At 31.7% G+C, this 17,963-nt stretch overlaps 2 protein-coding genes across 2 annotated transcripts; both read right to left on the minus strand.

Moving 5' to 3' along the window:
• Positions 1 to 1,289: 1,289 nt before the first annotated feature.
• Positions 1,290 to 3,225, minus strand: LOC108918021 (glutathione S-transferase 1-1-like). Its single transcript, XM_018724858.1, has 3 exons — positions 3,050 to 3,225; positions 1,722 to 1,922; positions 1,290 to 1,595 (listed from the first exon to the last, which is right to left on the minus strand). Exons 1-3 carry the CDS (start codon positions 3,173 to 3,175, stop codon positions 1,290 to 1,292), a joined length of 633 nt encoding a protein of 210 aa, XP_018580374.1. The 5' UTR covers positions 3,176 to 3,225.
• Positions 3,226 to 6,778: 3,553 nt separating this feature from the next.
• LOC108903162 (glutathione S-transferase 1-1) lies at positions 6,779 to 17,393 on the minus strand. The gene is made up of 4 exons (XM_023455486.1): positions 17,222 to 17,393; positions 11,921 to 12,066; positions 8,308 to 8,508; positions 6,779 to 7,175 (listed from the first exon to the last, which is right to left on the minus strand). Exons 2-4 carry the CDS (start codon positions 12,059 to 12,061, stop codon positions 6,867 to 6,869), a joined length of 651 nt encoding a protein of 216 aa, XP_023311254.1. The 5' UTR covers positions 12,062 to 12,066; positions 17,222 to 17,393; the 3' UTR covers positions 6,779 to 6,866.
• Between the last annotated feature and the right edge of the window lie 570 nt (positions 17,394 to 17,963).

Here is a 17,963-nt window from a genome sequence, read left to right on the forward strand (position 1 = left end):
GCAACACTCCAGGAATTTTGGAACGTGTGCGACAGTCGATGAGCAGAAGATTACATGCTTGTATTGACAGTGGCGGTTCTCATTTTGAGCATTTGATTTAATTCAATTTTTATGATATTTCCAGCTCAAGTAAGTTTAAATGCGTTTTTCATGGAAACGGTTGCTCCTAGCTACTTCATTATTGGCGCCCTCAAAAAAATACACCTAAATTGACCACAGCTTTGAATTTGTCATTCCAAAAAACCCCCGTGTATGAAATTTCATTAAATTATTTCGAATCAGTCGAAAGATATTTAAGAAAATGCGATTTATTTTCCCAACTTTGACACCCTGTATCTCGGTAACGAAGCACTTGCGGACCGATGTTCATATGCACTTTTTTGCTTAAAATATGACAAGGAATCACCCCTTGAAATTAAAGTCATCACTTAAGATACACCCTGTATAATATCAACATAAGTTATTTTATTAAAATTAAAAATGGTGACAGACAACATCTCAAAATTAACAATAAAATAAAAATATATTTAGTAGTATTTAAAACTTTCCGGAAAAAACATAAAATGTATTATTTAATTTTTACGTCAAAAGATACATTATTAATAATCATTTCAGCTAAATCTTATTTTTAAGTTTTTGAAAAAATATTGAAATTCTTTCCAGATTTTGTTTCTTTCTGACAGATTGTGGAAAATCAACTTATTTTGACCCTGGCACTGGCCGGCGCGAGTGTAAACACTTTGCTCTCTACGCTCAATAATTTCTGGTCTGATTATTTCCATTTCAGCTCGAATTCTCAGGTGTAAGTCTGTTAAATTGTTAAGTCGATTGAACTATACCGTAGATTTGAAATAACCCCAAAGAGGAAAAGTCAAGTTAGGGGAACGCGGGGACCACTCAAGAGATTATGGAACCCATCATCATGGAATGGATCATGGAATCATGAAAAGAACCCTAATTTTTATTGCTAAACTTGCAAACTTTTTTCGTTTTCTTTTTTTTCGTTAATTATTTGCACTTGTTTCGTTTCCAAGTACCTACAATTTCTTTTATGAAAAATTACATTAACAAATTTATTGGCCGTCCAGCTTTTCTAAGTCACCCTGTAAACAACTGAATCATCTTAAAAAATACCCCTCCCGAGAACAAAATCGATCTATCTCGGTGTTTTTTTAAAAATCACTCAGCATAAAATTTATGAACCATCAAGCTGTGAGGTGAATCATATTAATCATTACTATTTTTATTTGTTAACAATTTTATTGAAACTTCTACAAGTAACTTTGAATCTATTTTTCATTTATTTTATCAATTTGCTGTTTGATAGCTAATCGCGATTTGTTAGTGATTTGTTCATATCCAGGAGCTACTTCTTTCACTTTGGTATACCATCTAACAATATTTTTGTAGGGAGTTAAGTCATAACCCAAAAAATCACTAGTTGAAACAGTGGCTACCAGTGTCAAATCAGCAAGAGTGAGTTTGTTACCAGCAGCATGTTCAGAATTGGATAACATAGTATCGAACAATTTGAAAGCCTCGTTCAGTTTTACAAACTTTTCTGGATCGTAACCAAATCCAAAGGCAACATGAAGCTGAAAAACATTGCTAGTTGTTATTTCGTTTATTTGAATTTTATGTTTCTCTTTAGAAGATATGTATTATGTTAAATGCTTGTGTCAGTAAGGTTATTAGTTCTTAATTGGGGTGAAGAAACTTACAAGATAATAATACAGTCTATCGTATAAAGTACTAATATCAAAATACATCATAAAATCTACAATAGCACGTTCCTTAGGATCTGTAGGATATAGACTTGCATCCGTTCCATACTGATTCTGCAAATATTGCATGATTGCTCTACTCTCCCAAAGAACAAAACCAGTATCATCTATAGTAGGTACTGTATTTTGAGGATTGATCTGGAACAAAATTCGTTTGGTGATTCTGCTCTTTTTTCTTCAGAAATGTTTTATATGTTACTCTGTTCTTTTACTTTACTTTTAATTAATATTTATTCTTAGTTTGCTGACTTCCGAGGCAGTTATCAAACCAATTTCAAAGCTGGTTGCCGCGTCAGTGGTTTAGACTTTTTTACGTTTTGAGAGCCATAGGTATAGCTCACTTTTTCAGAAGACACTGTGAAATTGAGCCCAGTTTAAATCGATGACGTGACAATAAGCTTGGAAATTGTTGATATATAATTTTATATTGAAGTGATGTCTACGGTATGAAGTAACTTAAAATTTTAGCACTTAAAAAATACTTTGTGTTTCAACAATAACAGATGAAACATTTATTTATTAAATAGACGATAAAATATTTCCTCGATGAGTGAATAAATTTCATTTCGTTGTGTTTAATATTCTATTTATTCTATAAACAGCAAGTTTTAAATGAAGAACATTAAAAACATGTGTCAAGTCGAAATGTGAAAATATTAATTGTATGACTAAAGTTCATATTAATTCAAATGAAAATGGAAATTAAATAAAAGTATGAATAAGTAACAATAAAAACTATACTATTACCTGCTTTATCTTCCCTTTCAGTTAAAATGCTACTTGATCTGTTGATTTGAGTTGTATACACTTTAGAATTTGCTATAGAAAAATGTAAATTGAAATTGAATTATAAAAAAATTACTTATCTTATTCCATAGACTCGTACAATAATGGAATAAATTTCAGTGTTATTACACTTATCCTATTCTTACATAATATATGTATTGATTTCTTGCACTTGGTATTTTTGTTCTGTCCATTTGTTTGTTTTAATTATTACTGTGTTTACTTATTTCGCGTAAATAATATGTATCCAATAATAATGTCACTTCTTCCAATGTTTCACTGTAACTCCTATTTAAATAGGTATACTTATTTAGCAAAATGATATGATAACAATAAATACTACCATAAAATGATATTCTTTTACATATTAAATACTTACTTGTTACATATCGTTACTTATCTCCTTCATGCACATAGGTTAATTCTTATGAAATTTATTTAAGACTTATTAAAAGAGGTATATAATTATAATTACTTACTTTAAGTAAATGTTCCTTATTTTCTTCTTTAAGTTTTAGATTCAAATTTATTCCAACAGCTTTGGCAGTTAAAAGAACTGCTGTACAGGGAGGGCTTCCAATAATATAATAAAAATCAATAGGCATATTTAATTACAAATCTTTCAGGTATAGAAAATACAAGTTCATTGGACAACAGAAAGTTGGCGACTGGAGACTCTTAAAAAGACAATACCACCTGTACGGTTTTAATCTTTTTTTATTCATTTATTTTTCTCTAATTATTTTGAACGAATACTGTTTATAATGAGTTGTTTAATAATTACCATTTATAACAAGGGCGTTTTGTTACTACACACTATTTCTCAATTTTACAATTTTACAATGTCATTGACTTTGTTGCTCGTGAAACTGAATAAGAAGCATTCAATGAGATAAAACTAATTACAGAGCAAGGAAAAAATTACGAAAAAATTTTTATAACACAACAACAATGTTGTGTATTAAACTATAATCGTGATACGTTTTAAACAATAGTTGTGGAAATACGATGCAATAATGGGGTAGATATATGTTACAGCATAGTTTACACCATCAGTCATAAGTCATAACAACGTTTCATTCAAAAACAAATACATTATTATTTCAAATTAATAAGAAATTAAAAAGTATAATGAACATTAAAGCTTTGTAATTTATATCTTAAGAAAGTCAATCAGCTGTTTGGACTGTAATGTATTGTAGATAGCTACTTATTTCCTCGCACTCTGGAGCTACTTCCTTTATTTTAGCATACCATCTGACAGGTCAATTTGTAGCTTTACGTCGATACTGATACTGCCAAAGACAGATCGGCAAGGGTAACTTTGTCAGTAGCAACATATTCATGGGACCAACGAATTACATCCCACAGACGCCTGTTGTTATCCTTAAATGGTCATTAGGATATCAACGTGTCGCCTTTCTCTACATCCCAAAATGTCCTTGGTATAACTTTTTCAGAAGTTTATAGTGTTATCTAGGAGGGTAACCTCAAAACTAAGCTCCACTAGTGTTTTAGAAAAAAAAGTTTATTTTAAATCATCTTAAAGCCTGGATATTCCTCTACTTTCCAACATAATGGACATTTCGGTCGATTTAATTTTTTAGATGCTGGGGAAGTTTTTGTATACACATGTCATACCATCTCGCCGTCATGTCACTAAGGAAGGGTTGGACCGATTCCTTCACCTCGCCATTGTCTGAAGCGCCTTCCGGTCGAATGTTCTTTCAACTTAGGAAATAAGTAGTAGTACAGGGTGGGTTGGTGATGATGTCCTATTTAAAACAATTGGAGGAAAGCGACGCTCGTACGGGCAACATGAGAGTGAGCATTGTCGAGAAGAACGCATATGCACTTACTCAATATTCCTCCTCATCGGTTCCGAATCGTCTTTTTTTAAGTGTCTCACAATACCTACCAGCAGTCATGAAGTCGGCCAACCTTCTGATCCTTAAACATATGCATTTACCATAACTTTGCCGGCAGACTGTGTCTGTTTAAATTTTCACGACTTGGGTAAAGAGGAATGCCCCTCACGTGAATGCTGCTTGGTCTCAGGTGTGAAGTGGAGGACTCAGGTTTCGTCACCCGTGACAATCCAATCCAAAAAGTTATCCTATTTTTCAGCATAGAGCCAAAGAAATTCGTGCTGGTGGCCCCTTTAAAGCATTCGCAGGACACATTAAAATATTTCAACTTCTCAATCCAAGTCCTACCTACAAAGGTATTCACATTAGAGAGATATGATTTAAAATTTTGTTGTGACACCTTTTATAGTAGGTTTTGTAGAATATTTAAGCTTTCCTGACAGTTATTCACTAGAACTTGCAAGAATCCTTTTCGTTTCTTCCGTACTTAATTTCCATAACAACTCGTAACACTCTTACTTTGCCCTTTTACACTTGTTGTCTTTATTCATAGTGGATATGAATAATGCGATATATACCCTAATACCATAACTTTTTTCAACCTCACCAGGGAATTTATGTATATATCCTATGTAGATAATGCTTGCCTCCTCACGATTAGCTATTAAATTTTAGGTATCTTTTGATGGGCAATATATAATTGGGGAGATTTGATACAACTTAGACAATATTTTTTGAATAAATATAAATGTGGAGCAAGAATTTTGAAGATCTAAAATTCCCATACCACATAAAAGCAAGAGTGGATCGAAATATATATTTTTTCATTTTAGTAACGCCAAATCGTTATTTCATAGCTACTCCCACACTGCTTAAGAAACAACAACTGCCATTCTAGTGTATGTTATGTCACTACCACTAAAATACACATGGAGTTTCTATATCAGATAAAAAGTGTCATCAAGAACTGCTTTTGTAATTGACCAAATGGTAACACAATTATAAATTTTATTTTAAGGGCCTGGTTTTCCTGTAGGTACCAAATAAATATGTAATTTTCAATTTTTGCAATTACTTCTGCATGTTTTCATTTCCTTTAATATATTAACCAATGATCTTAACTTTTTCTGTTTTATAGACTTTTACCAAAAATGTAATCCAAAGATATTTATAAAGTGTCTTATACAGGACATTATAATAATATCATTAGATTCTGAATATATTAAAGAACAGCTGTATCAGAAAATTACACCACCTTCACGAGACGCCACTGGTTACCAGATCTATATCTATTCATGACAGATCCGGAGATATGTCCCGTTTGTATAATTGATGCCTAAAAAAAAGGTCCCAGGATATTATATCTAGAAAACAAATTGTATTCGAAGAAATCGACGTAATCAAGAAATATCTACCTTTGTGACACATGACATACTTGGAGCAAATGAAAAAAAAAACGGAGATCGCACTCCCTTGAACTTTAACTCTGATTTTAATTTTTCAATTGCCCCCCTTGCCCCCCCCTCAATCCCGCCTATGATATAGCCCAATGATATTTTATGGATATCATATATCGATTATCTTGATATCCATTGCAGACTTGGATATTAATATGTTGTGTTATCTAGAACTTTTATTTTTAAAATGTTTCAAAGAACCAGCACGTGAAATATTTATTTGTTTCCGAAGTACCTATGTTCTCTACATTTTCTACGTTTTACCTAAAAACGAGGCAATCGTACAGGTTTTTACATTGCAAAGGAGGCCAAGTGGTTTTATCAAAGATTTCCAGGATATAATCTGATATCAGGAGGTCTGTTGCTTTTAAAAATTACTGGTGCAGTTTTAAATTCAACACTGATCAAGTGGCAGCATTGTAAACTAGTTAGATAATACAAGATTATTAAGTTATTAGGCTCCTAAAATGTGTCTGTCTATTTATATAAAACCTCTGGAGTCATCGTGCAAAGAATTTAAAATTTGAACAATATGACGCAACTCGCTAGCATTATACTTGTACATATCTGCTTACGGTAGGGATGATGTCAGTTCAAACACTTATTCACAACATAAATACACCTGCCATATAAACGAAATTTTTTATTCATGTATGAAATTTAAAATTATAGTTTAGGTGTTATTTAACTTAAGAGCAAATTAAATAGCTGTAGGAAGCAGGTGAAATAACAGATTTCCTAAGTTAATACTTTCATAACCTGTAAAAGAACATTTATTTTAAATGCGCCCGTGGTTCATAAATATATTTTTAGTAGGGCATGTTCGAAATATTTGATAAAGCAAATTTGTAAATTTTTATTCAAAAATAGTAAGTTCTGTGAACTCGTAATTAAAAATATATAATGGTCGCAATATATTCATACAAAATAACAAAGCGCTAAAAAACAGTAAATTATAAAATTGTGAGAAATTATTTCTTGAGTAACTGTTCAACCAGTTGTTTGAAAATCAGTACATTTTTGCCATTAGCTTCCTCATATCCAGGTGCCGTTTCCTTCACCTTGCCATACCATCTATTTACATTTTTGTAAGGGGACAAATCAAAACCGGTAACTTCACAAGTCGACACACTCGCTACTAATGACAGATCTGCAAGAGTAAGTGTATCACCAGCAGCATATTCTGAGTTGGCTAGGAAGCCGTCTAAGAACTTGAATGCTTCATTCAGTTTTTCAAGTTTTTCAGGATCAAAGCTAGCTCCACCAAAAGCAACAGGATACTAAAAATTAAAAAACAAATGTAAATAAGGTCAGATCAAAACTGTTATTAAAATAAGATAAATAATAGACTATCCTTATAATCTAAACAAATAATAATAGGTTATTTATTTATGCAACATTTTACTGTTTATAGATATGTAGCCTTAAAATGAGTTGTGGTATTTTTATAGGCAAATAAATTAAAATGATCCTGCAAATAACATTGAACTTAAAAAAATAAAATATCAAAACAGATATAGAGTGAAATAGCTTTAAATTTATTGGGTCAAACAATTTATTTCATGAATAAAAACGGATGTATGACCTTTGAAAGAAGTTATCGATTGAATGATTTATAAAAACATAAAAAATACATCTAATTCAGGCCAAGGAAATTACAAGAGAAACGTTGCATGTTGCTTATAATACTAATAATTAATGTTTTATTGGCTTCGACGACAAGTAGGTACTTATTTGAGAAAGAAAATTAAAAGAAATTACATTAATTATAAAAACAAACAAAATAAACCCTGTTTCATGTTTTTTTCCGTAATATCCGTAAGTTAAATTTATATGGCCTGTAAGAAAAGCATGGAATAAATTTATTACTTCTGAAATAATAAAGTTTTCTAACATTCGGGACGTCGATTTTGCGTTTTAAAAGGACTTAATTTTTGTTATTTACTATCCTTAGTTAAACTGAAATAACTACTGAAAATATGGAACAACGCAAGACAAGTTTGTTTCTGCAAATTATTTAAAAAATAAAGAACATAACGTTGTGACAAATCCAAAAAAAAAAAACAAATGAAGCAATTCACATATTTCTGCAAATCACAATTTTTGTTGCCCAAAAATTATCAATGACGACATCACGATAAACAATGGAAAGGGAAGAATGTGCCATGAGACCTAATCGTTTCGGAAATAATTAATTTATTTGATATTTTTCCTCCATATTGTATGACAAAATGTGATATGAAAAAAGAGGAATAAATAAAATTATTAGAATTTTTTAATCGTAAATATCTTCATTTCTAAAAACTTCAACGTAACCTTGTTGCTAAATTAAGAACTAAGGTGTTTGGGTAGTTAAGTAGTTTCTAGGACGATTTCTACGAGCCTGTTAGGTGATAAAGCATTGTTACTTACAAAATAATCGCCAAATCTGGCATATAGAGTTCCCAAGTCAAAGTACAATCGCTGATCGACAATGGCGCGTTTCTTGGGATCTGTGGGATAGAGACTGTCGTTCTTTCCATATTGATTCTGTAAATACTGCATGATAGCTCTGCTTTCCCAAAGGGCAAAACCATTGTCATCGATTGTAGGTACTGTATGTTGAGGATTGATCTGGAAAAAAGAAATTCTTTTGATCTCTGTAAAAATGGCAAAAATATTTTTGCTATTTTTACAGAAACCAAAAGATAGACTTGCAAATACCTACAAATCATATTAGTTTTACAAAATTGTATCATTGTACAATTGTTGTGGCTTACAAAAACTCAAATCAGTCAGTGATACATGTCTTATTTACTTTTTTTGGACATACATTATTTAAAATATTATAAACATTTAATCATTTAGTACACGTTTATACGTAACAATATTATTCAGAAGTAAAATAAATACAGTATACCGAAATCATAATGATGTGATTTATTTTTTACTAAAGATGTGATCATAATGCCAACTAAATCATTAAGTAGGTAACCATCCAGTGAAGTACACAGATTTTTCTCTTGAAAAGGGTTGAAACTGTTTAAGATGCAGAGTGCCACAAATTACAAGAAAGGCGCATCTTTGCTTAGACTATTCTTGAAATCAAACCTGAAAGTTTCAACAAGTTCATGAAGTATAACGAAAAACTGGAAAATTATTGGATTTGTTTATAAAGGTAATTTCTGTTCCTAGACATAAAATACCCTACTTATTACAGAACGATATTTCACTGTTTTAAGTTAAAAAAGTTATTTCGGTGATATGTCAAATGAAGGAAAAAAATACTAATTCGATATATCGAATTAATGTTTAAATGTAATCATGAGATCGTTGAACATGAAATTTCATCAAATTTCATCAACGTACTTATATTTCTTAATGGTAAAAGACCAAATTGCAAAATTATTGTCTACATGTTTCTACTAAATGATATATTTTTGTTTGTAATGGTGATAATGAAGACCCCATTGTCATTCCGAAATCTTGTTATTAACATTAACATTGAAAACATACAGTTTGTATACATAAACTTGGGAATTCCATTGTACATCCTAGTTTATCTGTCACACTGCTATTATTTCAAGTTTTTTATCTACCAGTACATTAGTAAACAGACCAACTACATCAAAACTCATCTTTAAATGACTAGTATTAAAATTATTTAAATAAAGTTTTCCATTTTTAATGTATGAAACAGAATATCCAATATTTGATAATAATAATTTATGGAACTAACTATTGAGAAATTAAATATTTTTCTAGATAATATTAATAACAAGGAATTATTGAATTGAATTGACTATAGAAACAGCAAACAATATTACATTACCCTTTCTAGATATTTTAACAAAAGTGGCAATTCCGAGGGCAATTCTTTAGAAGCAAGTGTTTATAGAAGGCCAACTCACCTTAACAGATATCTAATTTTTATTAGAATTATCATATTGATATAAAAAAACTGTAATTAAATGTTTGTACGATAGAGCCAAATTTATTTCTCGAAAAATAAAATTTTTATTAATGTAAAGTTCACAAAAAATGTGCTAATAAACCATCAATACTCTTAAAATTTTGTTGAAAAAGTTGTCAAGAACATTAAAAATAAAAAAAATTGTCAGACAACAAAAGGAAATTACACCCACAATAAAAATTCCATATATTCCTGTATTATCGAAAAAATTAAGGTGAATAGGCAACAAATGTAACATGAGAACAGTTTTTCAGACGATTTATACTTGTTTTGTCAAAGACGCACCCAAATGATTAGCAAAATTCAAAAAATTGCATTTTTGGCATTTCTACCACGAGTTAGTTTTTCACACAAGTAGTAAGGTTGCCCCCGAGTGGTAATCTTATAAATTAATGTTACCAAATGGACAATAAATATCTCCTCCAATTTTACCCACTTAGATAAAACAAAAGGTGGCGTCGCATGATCCAACTTTCGAGTATTAGGTATAGTAAAATTTTAGACAAGAATTTTTTAATTTCCGTAGATTACTTTTATCCTTCATTGTAAGTGCTGGTCAATACAAACTGTCGCAGTAAGCTAAGGACGAGAGAATTAATGTATCAGTAAATTTCAGTTTAATTTCAATTGAAAGGCAATCTTTGTGCATGTCATGTAAAGCATTTTTAACTTAAAAAATAGCAACACTTTTGCAACAAATGTAACACATGCACTTCATACCTAAGATTAGTATCAACATATTATACTCCTAGATTTTTATAGATGTGGAAGGAATTAGGTCAACTCTACTTCTTCATTGCCCAATCTTGTCAACGGCGATTTAGTTTCATTCAAAACAAATGACAAATTTCCAAACTTTAGCACTTTTTTATAGATATTTGTCGATATTATTTGCCGCCGCAAGCATGTTAGCAATGACTAGGGAAAAAGAATTTAAAATATATATAATCACAAAATAAAATATATCAGTGTGTAATGAGTGTTGATTTATGATACAGTCCAAAATAATATTAGAATCTGCTCTCAATCAAAAATAATTTAATAGTTTATTTTTAAATATTTTGTTACATGTGACACTTTTAATAATATTCGCATATTATTTGGGACTATTTACATTTTATATTTGATAAAAATCACTGGATCATCTTACATAGTTATATTAAAATGTGGCAAATGTATATCCAAAGCCTTCATAAATGATTACAAGCCACGTCACCAGTAATGTTTGGAATAGTAGGTAATTTTACTTCCTTCACATTGACAATTAAATTAAGGTAAAATTAAAATAATAAGATCAAGATTACATTAAAACACAATATTTTGTTCCGTCGGCTGTGATTGGTATAATTTTTCACGAGGTTCTATTCAATCAATCAGCGATCGCAATATCTCGAGCGTAGCCGAAATGATTTATTACTGTTCATTGTAAACCGAAGTGTAAACGAATGATTAATATTGATGATGCCAATATTTAGGAATTTTTCGTTACCGGTACCAGTCGTGCAACGTTGTGTTGAATAAGCTCGGCAGTCACCTGGCTTGTAAACATTTATGAAGGCTCTGTACTTGATAACATTAAAATCAGTAATGTTTTAAAAATTCGTCTATATGTCTGGATATTCCCAACATATTTCGAGTAACCGTCTTTTTGAACCAAACGCTGCGCTGGATAAGAATTCTGCTTAATAAAAAGATTTTTATTTGCTATATTAATTAATCTGTTCTTGTCACGAACTTAATTTCAGGAATTAGTTGTTATATTTCCTCAAGAAACGTTTTGGCAGAATATTATACAACTGTATTATAGTTTCTTGTCTGTTTTCCCTCTTACGTACGCAACTGCAATCATCACATCTATTACTCATTTCAAATTAGTTATATTTTATGTCAAGTCATAAATATTTTGAACTGGGTCAATTTACTCGTTTCACTATTAAGTCATTCGCGTTTGTCATTGGAGCGTAACTAGAATGGTTTTATACTTAAATTATATGTTATACAAATTCCAATACCAATACTGTGTGTTAAAATAACAAACGTAAATATTTATTTGTTCGCCGACCGTCTACTTACTTTAATGAATTCTGGTGTAAGATGTTCTCCTTTAAATAGATCAGTCGGTTTGAGGTTCAATTCTACTCCAACTGCCTTAGCAGCCAAAAGGACGGCTCTGCAAGGAGCACTTCCTGGAGCATAGTAGAAGTCGACAGGCATTTTTACTGCAAAAAAAATATATAATCCGTGACAAAAGAGTAACAAGAAAAAGAAAATCAGAATGAATTATTTGTCACTATATAATAAACCCGAAACCATGGTAGTTAAATTATTTGTATCTAGATGAATCAGTAAATAAAGGATTACCAATTTAAGTGACAAACAAGATAAGTCTAAATACCTAACAGTTGTTTGCTGATTTGGTGATATCTACGTTTAGATAGGTACAGTTTTCAAATAATTTAGGTATGAGCGTACTAGGTACTACTATAATTCCAGTGGACTGAATTATCTTTCAAAAAAGTTTATCACACACGTTCTACACAGAACAATGAAAAAATGTGTACAATGTGCCCATACCACAAGTATAATATAACAAATTACGTCTGAGAGCAAAAGACAACATAACATTAAGGTTGCCCTACCCAGTAAACATCATAACCACTTCACTGTCAGAATTTGACCATTACACAATCAGACAAAAATCGACTTTCGGGCCCAGAGGTCAGACCATGCATATTATACGTTTTTTGGGTTTCTGAATCCGAATCCGAGATCCAATTAACCCCATCATCTGAAGATTTTTCGTAACCTCAAAACACCGATATTCTGAACAATTAAACCATATAGCTTTAAGACTCAAGCTTCCAACGCTAAATCCAATTAACCAAATCCCATAAACATTTAACCCAATGATATTCCAACATAATAATAAGCCCATGAACCAAAACCCCAATAACCCTATTACCACATAACCCCACAACCAAGTGAATAAGTCATACGCAAACTGTATTATTGCAAAACATCACATAGCTGAGGACTCGTTGAAAACACAAGTACTCAAACACAAAAAATTCCCATAACCCTATAACCTCATAACCCCGTAATTTCATAACCCTATAACCCCATAACTGATAAATCATAGGCAATCTGTATTATGGCTAAACGTTAATGTAGTTGAGGATATCATGAAAACCTATGCACTCAAACTCCAAAACCCCCATGAACCTACAATTCATAACCCCACGATTCCCTAACCACAACTTCATTACTTTGTACTTTGATCCCATTCACTAAAGAACCGAGTGTTGCAGTGGATCTAGTTTTTTAATAACTTTAATTGGTAGGACGGTCGACATGAGCATTAGCAGATGTACAACGCGAGGTGGTTGCGCGATCGTATTTCGTACATCATATAGGTCTCATGAGAGCTTTTGAAAAAAAATAATAATAACTTGTAGGATAGACTGTACTATAAATTAATCAATAAAACTAAAATAAATAAATGATTAATGTTAAGGATCTCTCTTGACTAGATTAAATAAAATGGAAATCCGAAGGATAACAATAGATAACCCAAAAATTATATTATTAGAATGACTAGATCAAAAGACCGGACATGTGAAATGACTAGTATGGGTTTTCAAGGAGTCCTCAGCTATGTGATGTTTTGCAATAATACAGATTGCCTATTTGGATGATTATTTATTCCCCTGGTGGTTATGGGGTTATAGGGTTATTGAGGTTTGGGTTCATGGCTAAATTGGGTTGGGATATCATTGGGTTAAATGTTTATGGGATTTGGTTAATTGGATTTAGTGTTGGAAGCTTGTGTCTTATTTAATTGTTCAGAACATCGTTTTTTTTTTTGAGGTTATGAAAAATCCCGAGGTGATGAGGTTAAATGGACCTCGGATGTGGATTCAGCGACCCAAAAAACGTATAATAAACATGGTCTGACCTCTGGGCCCGAAAGTCGATTTTTGTGTGTGGCTGTGTTATTAATGTTTTATTTACGAAAAATAAAAAATAAAAATATTTCTTTTTCAGGTAGTGTCTAATTCGTAAACATAGGGATTTTTGAATGTTTCTTGTTTTGCAAAGATGTAATATATTGATATAGATATATGATTTCTACCGAGGTGATTACAGGAAGAAGGAAATTCTGCGGACATAATTTTATCTACATTTTTCATACTTATCAACGAAATTCTCAAACTGTAAATTGAGCGGATGCAACCTGATAAGATAACAGAATGCGACTAGATAAAAAATTACCAATTATAGATATATAATATAAATGAACGGAATATAATACGAATATAAATAATATAGTATACAGGGATGGCCAGAAGTACGAAATAAAATTCATATCTTTTGAATGAGTCAATTTTTTTTAAAACGCCGAAACACGTTAACTGATTTTGATTTTTTCCCATCTTTCGGTTATATAATAATTAATTTTTCTTCAACCCCCCAACCCCCAACCCCCAGCTACCCCTACTTTTTTTTTAAATGGAAACATAAGGCATGAGGGGGCTCGTTGAAAAGCTTATAGAAAACCGAATCCAGCCATACCAAATAAACAAGTTTTATTTTTTCAATAGCAAGGTTTTTAGGGTTGTATAAAACACCTACTTAACAAGTGAAATAAAATTTAATTATCTTCAGTGTTATCCTCCATGAATTTGCACAGAATAAAATAAAGAATTTGAAACTGTACCTATCACTGCTAACGCAAAAAAGATATATTTTTTATGTTGCGTTTTTTTGGCACCACTTACTTGCCAGGCTTTCTGGTTAATTTTTCGCTTTAGTTGTAAATTGGAGTTCGAAACGTTACTATTGTGTCAAAATCAAGTTATTTACTGAATTGCAATGGTATTGTCGGAAAGGCAACGCATCGAAATCTTGATATTGCTTGGATGTGGAGACAAAATAAGAAGTCAGGCTGAAGTGCGCGATTTATTTAATGCGAAATATCCCGAAAACCAAATCTCGCAAGGGACAGTTAGTAAAATATTTCACAAATTTGAGGAACACGGTACAGTACAGACTTTGCCCAAAACTGGACGGGCACGTGCTTTGAATGAAGAAAAGAAATTAGACATTGCATTAGAACTTGTTGAAAATCCTCATACTTCAACTGTTTCATTGGCCCGCAATCACGATGCTTCTCGAACTGCAATTCGAATGTTTCTGAAACAAGAGAAATACCACCCCTATAAGGTATGTCTTGTCCAAGAGCTTTTGGAAGACGATTATGATAGGCGATTACAATTTTGTGAGGAAATGATGAGACGGTGTGACGACAATAATGGTTTTCAACGAGACGTACTTTTTTCGGATGAAGCTACGTTTTATTTAAATGGAGTGGTTAACAGGCACAACTATCGCTTTTGGTCCCAGGAAAATCCACACTGGACATGCGAATCGCATACGCAGCATCCACAAAAAGTTAATGTATGGGCAGGTATCATCAACAACAGAATCTTGGGCCCATTCTTTTTTGAAGAAAATCTTACTGCCGCACGCTACCTGGATTTCCTAACATTTGACCTGATACCTGCTCTAGCTGTGATTTTCCCTCATGAAATTGATCCAGATATACCGAATGAAAGAATTTGGTTCCAACAAGATGGCGCTCCCCCACATTTTGGTATTGATGTTCGAAGATACTTAGATGAAATGTTTCCAAATCGCTGGATTGGTAGACGGGGTACAGTTGAATGGCCGCCAAGATCCCCCGACTTAACACCCCTGGATTATTTTCTTTGGGGATATTTGAAAGAAAGAGTCTACCAGGACAGACCGGATAATATTGAGAATTTAAAGAACAAGATTAGGGCGGAGATGCATAATTTACCAGCTGAAGTCATTCAGAATGCTGTGGACAGCTTTTACTATCGTCTTGGAGAATGCCAAATAGTGAATGGAAGACATTTTCAGCATTTGCGACATTGAGTTTATTTTTGTTAATTATCTAGTTGTTTCAATTTCTAAAAGAAAAAAACTTGTTATTGAAAAAATTAAACTTGTTTATTTGGTATGGCTGGATTCGGTTTTCTATAAGCTTTTCAACGAGCCCCCTCATGCCTTATGTTTCCATTTGAAAAAAAAGTAGGGGTAGCTGGGGGTTAGGGGTTGAAGAAAAATTAATTATTATATAACCGAAAGATGGGAAAAATTCACAATCAGTTAACGTGTTTCGGCGTTTAAAAAAAATCGTTCAAAAGATATGAATCTTATTCCGTACTTCTGGCCATCTCTGTACAATGAACTAATAAATATTCATCTTAAACTCAAGACACGGAAATATTAAATTAAATATTCAAACTGTTCTTATGAAGTTCAATAGTGATAGTTATATCAAACGTAATATTGCGGGTGAACATTTTAGCACTGAACCATATGCGGCGCATCTAGGGTATTTTAGTTATTATTAAAGAAATATGCAGTTTTCGGAAATATTGGCTACTTCTTGAGAGTAATTTTCAGGTCAAAATAGTCGATATGTTACGTTTTAGTCGAGATAAAAAAATTTAAATTAAAAATATTATGAACGACCCATGCAGAGGCACATTTAGATTTATTTTTTAAATGTTGACACTGTATATTATAGATGCTTTGTGTTGAATCCATTGGCGTATTTAATTTTTTAATAATTCTGATATTTTCAACTTGCAGACTACGGTTAATTTTTTTCAGTATGAGCCATAGTTGGCCTTGGATTAATGAAAAAGGCGTGTTCTACGCTTTTCAGAAATATACAGTTTGTCTTATATTTTGAGATCAGAAGAAAACTTTATAAAACGGTATTTAACTGAAAAAAAGAAAAAAAAAGATGTAAAAAGTATGTGAATATCATTTTGCACCACAGATCATACGTAGGTACCTATGTAACTAATAAATTTTTGTGTACAAGGTATCGACTTTTCCTTTGAAGTAAAGGATTTAGTTCTAGACAGGCGCATACTTAAAAAATTGCCGGGCTATCCATGTTTAAAAAGCAAATAACGAAATATTTTAATAATCCAAATTACGTGCTAGAACTAGAATATTTTTATAGTCCATCTTTAGCCCCATTAAATTTCGTCAATCTGCTTAGGTGTCTGATATTTTGTAGTGCAGAAAACACTTCACAACTATTCTTCTGTTTGAGAACGAATAAAAATAATTAATTATTTAATAAATTGCTACACCATTAGCACGTAGAACCTACGCCACTGTTGCGTATCCAATGTTATTCATCTGTGGTATTCACAGTTAAATTATCAAACAACCTACTTCCTCTATGCGTTTCACTTGAATGCATACACAACAAAAATATATTTTAGCATCGTTAATTACAGTAATTATCTACTAATTTTCAGAACGTACCTTTCAGTTATATAATTTTATTACAAAACACAAATTCACTGGGAATCCTATGATCACACTGTGCTACGCTCTAACTAAACCGGTTGAATGAGGAATGCCGGCCGGTGAGGTGGCACAAAATGTTTTTATAGTTCTCCTTTACAGACTCAGTCGCTCCCTCTCTACATCCGATCAGCACGGCGTACCGCGGTGTACTAAATTTTTATTAAAAGGTAAAAAAATTGGTTGACAAATGTTCAGAATGTCTTAGTAAACAAAATTTTAACCTACGAATAAAATGACATCTCTTCTTAATATGCACGGAGTGTAGCATCGATATTGCGACAAATTTTCAGGAGTTCTTCAAGTGCCAAAAAATGTTATTTGCCATAAAATAGAACATTCTTTTATAGGCTTAAACGTTTATACCGCAAACTCCAAAAACAAACAGATATAACAAGATAGAAGCGTTTTTAACAGCGAATTATAATTATAATTAAATATCAGAATAACATTTACATACATTAGCATTTATGTGATACTACAGTCAGAACGAAAAAATTGCTTTATTATTTTGGTTGTCCATATGTGCAAATGAATGATCCAATTGCAGTCATTTATAAAAAGGGTTTTTACAGAAAAATTAATTACTTTTATATTGAAATAAAATATTTTTTCGTTTTTATCTAAAATTCTTAGAAAATGTTTAAAAAATATTGAGATAGATCTAACGTTAAAGATAAGATGCGCAATAAGAGATATT

The sequence above is a fragment of the Anoplophora glabripennis genome, unplaced genomic scaffold (genome assembly GCF_000390285.2).
Source record: "Anoplophora glabripennis isolate ALB-LARVAE unplaced genomic scaffold, Agla_2.0 scaffold67, whole genome shotgun sequence".
Lineage (NCBI taxonomy): Eukaryota > Metazoa > Arthropoda > Insecta > Coleoptera > Cerambycidae > Anoplophora > Anoplophora glabripennis.

What these genes read in the sequence shown, in the direction of transcription:
- LOC108918021 (XM_018724858.1), bottom strand. Translation starts at nt 3,175, where the DNA reads ATGCCTATTGATTTTTATTATATTATTGGAAGCCCTCCCTGTACAGCA. An exon ending in ATAAGGAACATTTACTTAAA is followed by an intron (nt 1,923 to 3,049) that starts GTAAGTAATTAT and finishes ATTTTGTTCCAG; the next exon opens with ATCAATCCTCAAAATACAGT. An exon ending in ATAGACTGTATTATTATCTT is followed by an intron (nt 1,596 to 1,721) that starts GTAAGTTTCTTC and finishes AATGTTTTTCAG; the next exon opens with CTTCATGTTGCCTTTGGATT.
- LOC108903162 (XM_023455486.1), bottom strand. Translation starts at nt 12,061, where the DNA reads ATGCCTGTCGACTTCTACTATGCTCCAGGAAGTGCTCCTTGCAGAGCC. An exon ending in TTACACCAGAATTCATTAAA is followed by an intron (nt 8,509 to 11,920) that starts GTAAGTAGACGG and finishes TCTTTTTTCCAG; the next exon opens with ATCAATCCTCAACATACAGT. An exon ending in CCAGATTTGGCGATTATTTT is followed by an intron (nt 7,176 to 8,307) that starts GTAAGTAACAAT and finishes TTTAATTTTTAG; the next exon opens with TATCCTGTTGCTTTTGGTGG.